Below are 7,595 nucleotides of genomic sequence, written 5' to 3'. Positions count from 1 at the left end.
TTTTATTTGCAAAGAACCCAATTCTTTGCAAATAAAACAAGGCTGGCCCAAACGAAAACAAAACAATTGTTCCATCAGGTGATACAATTTAAAGGTAAAGAATCAGCTGAAGTCATTTTAAGGCCTCCTTAGAGAGATTTTCTTGGAACTTCAGCATCAAACATAACGAAGTGGCAAAATGTTGTGTGTGGCCACTGCCACATGACTGAAAGCACATGGCGTGGTAATGGTTGCCGGAAGGGCCACTTTGCTTTTTCTCGCAGTGAAGTTATACCTAAGGGAGGTGCGTAACGTTCGGTTAGGATGAACACGTCAATCACACACAAGTGCTAACTCACTGGTGTACGGGGCAAATTGTGTTTGGAGTAAACCCCCCAAATACCACTCATTTCTGAATGCCGTTCCTTGCTAAAAAGGCAACTCAGCAGACTTGTTTTTCTCACAAGAGTAGTTATTATTCTTTTTCCACTACTAACCTACTGTTAAACCCTAAGATTAGTAGAAAAATGTGCTTGTGGCCACACAGCACCGACCACCCTCACAATCGTCCAGTTCCTGCACTCTAGCCAGCCCAGTAAATGCCCTGAGAGGCTAGCAAGTCATTCTGGCCACGCCGAACTCTAAGCTGACTACGCCAGGCTCGGTCTTGGAAAAGGTCTCCGCATAGTCGCTGTACCGGTTGTCTGCCGAGTTGCTGCCCTCTATAGTTCGAAGAGCGTCGTTCACAGGGAGCAGAGCCTGCTCCTTCAAACACAAGGCAGTTCGGACAGGAGGTGATGCCGGACGAACGGAGTGCAGCAGTTCCTTGCTGAGGATGCCATCTGTTTCCTTATTTTTGCACCGCTGTATTTTCTACAACAAATCCAAATTTGCAAGAAATTACGCACTGAACGTACCACTGTAAGGACCAAACTGATTTTGCCTACCTAGAAACTGCTTGACTAAACTCTAGTCAGGCTCAGGAAAGCATTTTAAATAGACAAGGCCTCAGTTATTAGTTCCCTCCAGAGGCAAGGTCAATCTCCATTCTGTACATTAGCCTGAACACGTACTCTAGCTCCAAGAATATGATATATGTATAAATAGCCAGGCAGCTCAAGGCCAGAGGCCAGATGTTTTCCTTTACCCTAGCCTAAGAACAAAGACCACCAGTTCTGACCAATTAAACTGTAACATCTCATAGTTTGCCAATTGTTAACCAATCCAAAGATTGTAAAGCTGAGAAACCTGAGCTGTTTGAAAATTCTATAAAAACCCTGCAGACAATGAATTCGGGGCTCTTTCCCTATTCCGAAATGTCGGATAAGGTTAGAGACCTGGCTCGAGCTTGATTGATTAAACAACCCTTATGTATTTGCATCGGTACACGGCTCCTGGGTGGTCTTTGGGGACCCTGAATTCTGGGCATAACACCACAGGGTCAATATATGTTAAGTAGGAAAAATAAACCTTGCTTTTGCAGACATTTTGTGTACAACGCAAAATGACCACTAAACAAAAAAATGGAGTTAAATCACATTCAGGACTATGAGAGGAATGAGAGTTCTCATTTTCTCCAAGTCTTCTACAAATAAATGTTTTCACATTTATTAAAAAAAATCAAGCTCGACTTGAGCTCTTCTGAGAAAGTTACTCCAGCTAAGCGACTCAAACAAGGAGAGGAGGCCTGATTTGGAAGCACGGTGAGTGTACGGGCTGGTGGTAGGTAGTAAATCAGACTCAGGGCAACCCAATCGTTTCCTCCTCCAAATCAATCAGCCACATCGGCGTACTTACCGATTCTAGGTCTTTCATCTCCTTCTCTAATTGTTTATTCTGCTCATTCATATTCATAATGGTGTTTAACACAGACTGTCTCGGATGCAAAGTTCGGTCAAATTGGTGATACATGCTTCTCCAAAACCTTTAGGACAGCAAGAAGAGTTTCAGTAAACTGTGCTGGAGAACAATCAGGTATAGGTACTTCCATTACGCCAACTTACTTAAACTGGAAAGACACTGTGCTTGGCTCCAAGACGGCCAGCCCCTGAGATTCCGAGCTGTACAGAGGATTCAGGTACTTCTTCTGGTCATCCAAAAGAAAGGGCCACAGGGAGTAAGTCTTCTCCACCAGCCTTCAGGGCAATCAGAAACACAAAAGGTCCTCCCAGTGCAGAAGCTGTTAGTATCCACCCTCACTTCCCTTCACAAGAGCTTTTCAGCACAGCCTCACCAAGCCTGTCTTCCCAGTCACGTCACTAATGAACGTTTGCTTCTCACACACAACACACAGAGGCACCATTTTCTCTCACAACCACAGATGTGTGGTCCCGGTGACAGCAATTTCAAATCACTGCACCCCGACACGTACAATACAAAACGAATGATTTCCCTCTTTGGCCTTGTTCCTGTAACCCTGTATCTGGCCCGTCTCAGAGGGGAGGCCAAATCAAAGTGAGAGTGGGTGCAATCCAGACAGTGTGGCAAAACCAACACATTATTCCAAGCTGCTGTTGCTTCTTCCAAAGCCTATTACAGCTCAGATTGAAGAGTGAGCGGGTAAAGTTTAGAGTGGTTTTAGATCATGGGTTTCCAGAGCAAAGCTGGGTAGGGGAACAGACTGGAAAACAAGGTGGGGCCCCTGAAAGAAGCCAGAACGAGTGTCTTAGAAAAAGACGACCCGGAAATAGCAGCTCTTCTTTCCGTCTTTCCATCTGTGAGGTTGTCTGGCATGAATTGAAACTATTTTCTCCTAAAATAGCTCTGTGCTCCAGTAAGAGTCACTTGCTCCAAATGATGACAAACACCGACAAACTGCTCTAGCTCAGAGCTGAAGTCTGACTGGTCTTGACTTGTTCCTCTCTGTCACACTCTGTCCCTCTGCATCTTTGGCATTTCCCACCTGCTCTCAGCTCAGTCACCAACTTACTCTATCCACTCACGGCCTCTTACCTCTCCAGGGTAGTCCCCAACTTTCGTTTGCAGCCTCCAAGACTTTTATTTCTTTGATTCCAATTATGAAAAGCATCTAGCACACAATCCTCTTTAAAGAGTGAGTGGATGTGGCTGTCTTCAGACTGCTACTAGACTTCGCTTCTAATATGTCACTCTGTGTTCAGGAAAAGGAATTCTGGTGGCTCCATGGGCTAAGCAACAGGAGGCTAATGGAAAGATCGGTGGTTCAAACCCACCAGCAGCTCCAAGAAAGATGAAGCTATATGCATCTGCCAACATTACTGTCTCAGAAACCTCTGTCCTAGAGGGTCACCGTGAGTCAGAATCTACCTGATGGCAATGGGTGAATTACGTTCATGAATCTGTTATGTCTCTTTAGTGCCTACTGTTCAACATCGAAACTCATCAACCCCACTGAACTATATACTGTCGTTGCTGTTGTTGGCTACGTGTCAGGTCGGTTCAACTCACAGAGTCTCCGAGGAGCGGCTGGTGGGTTTGAACTGCCAACCTTGTAGTTAGCTGTCCCGTGCTGATCCTACAGGGCTACACCAGGACTCTATTAGAAATATGTATGTATATAGGGACCCCAGATGTCCCTTGTATCACAACTGATCCCCAAACTGCTATCCACTAAGACTGGTTAGAAAAGCAGGTGAGCCGGGTCAGGAAGTGTCTCCGAGCTCACCTGAGACCCGACGCAGGGACAAACCGACTGCAGCAAACCAGCTGCCCTGAAGTGACTGCTAGCTTTAGGTGCCACCTGAACTTAAAAGGAGCAAGAGAGATGTCATCTTTTATCACACTTTAAAGTTCATGACCAAATACTTTCTGGATAACAAAAGGGTATAAAGACTTCACTATTTTAGAACACAGACTAACAGGAGCCTGAGAGAGCCTGGAGCACGTTGGGAACGTATCTTGATCTGGGTGCTGGTTACGTCATCGGGGCAGTCTGCTGAGATTAACTGAACTTCAGAATGACCCAGTATGTGCTTTTCTGAGACTTGCCATTACCAGAAAGGTTGCGGAATGCCCAGAGAATACGTAACACGCAGACGAGGACGCCTGAGAGGGCTTACTGTGGTTCCTAAGTGTTGTCAAGTTGGTTCTGACTCACAGCGACCCTTTACAGAGTTTCTAAGGAGCAGTTGGTGGGTTTGAACCTTCAACCTTATGGTCTGAAGTTCAGTGCTTATCCTATAGCATGTTGTTGTTGTTAAGTGCCGTCGAGTTGGTTCTGACCCATAGTGACTCTGTACAGGGATTCCAAGGAGTGGCTGGTGAGCTTGAACTTCCAACCCTGAAGTTCCCACCGACTTTGCAGTCCAGCGTATTAACCCAAGCAGCACACCAGGCATAGGTGTGACTATAAAAGGACAGCATGAGGTAGCTCGTTATGGAGATCTTTAGCTAAGTCTTTGTGATGGTGATTGCATGAATGTACACATGGGATAAAACTGCATACAGTTCTACACACACACACACACACACAATGAGTGGATATGAAAGTTTGGAAATCTGATTAAGGTCTATGCACTGTACCAATGCCAAGCCCCTTCTCCTGACTGTGTGCTACAGGTATGCACATAGAGTGCACTACAGTTATGTATACATGTATATACACACCAAGAAAGACAAGAAAAGCTTTCTAATAGAAATCAGTTCTAGTTCATACAGTTGAGATATTCAAAGTATAACTATGATTTCTCTTAGACCATAAGGAAGTAGGACTGAAAACAAAGTCCCCTACAATCGAACCATCTTACTTGAGCTCTTCTCTTTCCTTCTGACAATTTCCAAGGAAGTTTCCAAATTGGCATGAATGAATGTGGTCGTGGATCTGAAGAAGAAATGCTTCATTGAATTCAAAGGCTTGTGGAAACTGTTCGGTCAAATGCCACACACATTCCAAAAACTGAATAAACACTGGTGAGGCTTCCTTTGGGTCACCATCCAAATGGCCACACCTAACCGCCCAAAAAAGCACAAGCTTTTAAATATGCCTTTGGCACAAGTACATTATTCAGGTATTATTAAGTGCACATACACACACACACAAATATACATATATAAATCTTACAACAGTGTTACATCAGCACAAAACAACTGTAATGTTTGTTTGTTGTTGGCTTTTTAACTGTTTATTGTGAACTGGCTGAAGGCTTACAGAACAGATCAGTTTTCCCTTCAACAATTCATGCACATTGTGTTTCACATCTTTGATTACAATCCCCACAAAGTGACATCATCACACTCCCCCCTCCCCACCCCCGTTTCCTTGTTTCCATTTCTCCTTCTTTCCTAACCCTTCTGAGCTTTGTCCATGGGTTAACGCTGCCGTTTGGATCTCAGAGGGTCGATGCTTCTAACCTGTGTGACCCTCCCCAGTGTGACTGTTCCTTGTCTGGACTCATCTATTGTTTGGCTGAGGATCAAGTCTGGGGGAGGAAACAACTGACAATGAGTGTTTCAACCACACCTTTCCAGGACCTGTTACCTTCTAGATCCTACACCGCAGCCACAACAGGAGCTACCAAACAGCACAGGAAAGAGAGAGACTCTGCGGACCTAACTTCAAGTAACTCACAGAACGGAGCCACTTCACGCAGAAGGAGTCACAGTGGCAATCGAGGCTGGTTTAACCCATTTTACAAAATACATAAACGCATGTCTGTTTGACTTACCTCTCAGAAAATTTATGCCCAAAGGAGATCCAATCTTTCTCAATTAAAACCTTAATAAGAAAAAGGAAAAGTCCATTTTAAAACCACTTTCGATGTTCTGTTTAGAACAGACAATAAATATCTTAAAACTTAAACCCAGCATTATGTACTTTTAATTTATTTTTGGGATACAAGAGAAAAATAGAGATTAGACCTAGCCAATCCAGGAGTCCTGGTATGGGGCTGTGGGTTAATCCCCTGGACTGCAAGGTCTCTGGTTCAAACCCATCTGCCTGCCGCTTCTTGGACCCCCACCCCCCACCCCCCATACAGGGTAGCTGTGAGTCAGAACTGACTCGACAGCACTTAACAACAACAATCCAAAGTGGGGTTTAAAAAGTGAAAATGATATTGGGAACTAAACAGTTGTCTAGTAACTTAAATTACTTTTAATTGTATTCATTATAGTTTCAGTGAAAAAGCAGTCTTATGCATACATAATTACAACTATAAAATCAACCAAGAAAAAAGGCTAGGAAAATGTAACCCTAACACTGATGATGGACTAGAGTGGATGTTGTAAACCTCTGGCTTACTTGTGCGTTAATTATATACAATATTTATTAAAATGAGAGCTGAGATGGATGTAAACGGGAACATTTATGATGTTCTAGCCCCAATGCTGGTATCTAAGCTCCTGCAGGGACGTCCTGTCTTCCTCCTTAGCTGGGCTCTCTGTCACAGCTTCTCTACCCACCTAGCAGTGCCCAGGGACCAGCACTGGACTGCTAACCGCAGGGTCGGCAGTTCAAACCCACCAGCTGCTCCTCGAAAACCTAGACAGGGTCACTATGCGTCGGAACCAACTGGATAACACTTTAACGACAATAAGCTAAACAGTCACAGGGGTTTCAAAAAGTTTGTGGAAAACGTCACTGTCTTCTAATTCCACTTTTCCACAAACTTTCCGAAGCCCCCTCATATTTTCATAGTGTTTAATACATATTGTTGGTTATGTGTAGTCAAGTCAGTTCTAACTCACAGCAACCCTCAATAGGGTTTCCAAGGAGTGGCTGGTGAGTTTGAACCATTGACCTTGTGGTTCAAACCGGGTTTGCAGTCCTGTGCTTTATCCCACAGCACCACACATTAGGGCCTAGCTGACTGTCCCTTACACACCATCTGTGTGACTGTGGCCCAGGGTCACCAGGCTGGAGCTATCCTTCCACTCCACCTCACCTTTCCCGCCAGGAATCGTGACTACAAGACAAGGTCTGGAAATCATCCGAGGACACTGCTCCTCTCTGCCACCTCCAATCCGAGGCCAGCTCTTACCAACGACCACCTGCCTCCCTATCCACTTCCACGACACACTGTCTGAGAGCTGGCCCTCTCTTCTCTATGGTCTCTGTTCTCACACCCCTGTTGCCACAACACACCAAAATTTCGTTTTAAACAGCAGATCTAATCCAGTTCCTGCCGTGGCTTCTTGGGCCCCCGAAAGGGTGATGTCCCAAGGCCAGACTGGCAGCTTCTCTTCTCAACACCTCCCTCTGCACCTTAGAGCCCCCTTCCAGGCTCTACAACTAAGGATTCCAAGTCATCGGAAGGAGCTATGCTTTCGTTTCCTGAGAACTCAAATTTGATTCCGTCATTTCACTCCAGCAATTATTCGGACATCTATCAAACATTTAAGGCCAAAGATGGCAAAGAAAGCAATTTCTTATGGTATATTCTCAAGGAAAGCGATGGTTTCTGTTGGGCCATTTTCTTAATAACACACCTCGATGCTCAAAATGTTAACACAACACAACGAGGACACTAGAGGGGGCTTGGTGGCTGCAGAACCTCCCTTGCTTTAGAATCCCACTATAACTAGTCATTCCAGAAAGCTCCCTAACACCTCTTCATCTCCGCTACTCACCATGAGGTGCGATGGCCAGTTTTGCAAACACAAATTAATCTGATAGCACGTCACAAACACAACGCACCATT

The 7,595-nt window shown here is 44.8% G+C and overlaps 1 protein-coding gene across 1 annotated transcript in view; it reads right to left on the bottom strand.

The window, feature by feature from the left end:
- Window positions 1–591: 591 nt before the first annotated feature.
- Window positions 592–7,595, bottom strand: part of MTMR6 (myotubularin related protein 6) — a 34,720-nt gene continuing 27,716 nt past the window's right edge. The window contains exons 10-14 of the mRNA XM_006831950.1: window positions 5,622–5,671; window positions 4,704–4,904; window positions 1,983–2,114; window positions 1,777–1,903; window positions 592–852 (exon numbers count right to left, since the gene is read on the bottom strand). Of these exons, the coding sequence (XP_006832013.1) occupies window positions 592–852; window positions 1,777–1,903; window positions 1,983–2,114; window positions 4,704–4,904; window positions 5,622–5,671 (771 nt within the window). The remainder of the gene's footprint in view (window positions 853–1,776; window positions 1,904–1,982; window positions 2,115–4,703; window positions 4,905–5,621; window positions 5,672–7,595) is intronic.

The sequence above is a fragment of the Chrysochloris asiatica genome, unplaced genomic scaffold (assembly GCF_000296735.1).
Source record: "Chrysochloris asiatica unplaced genomic scaffold, ChrAsi1.0 scaffold00005, whole genome shotgun sequence".
NCBI classification, from domain to species: Eukaryota; Metazoa; Chordata; class Mammalia; order Afrosoricida; family Chrysochloridae; genus Chrysochloris; species Chrysochloris asiatica.
Note: the sequence above shows the minus strand (reverse complement) of the source record. Positions and strands in the feature narration are given on the sequence as shown.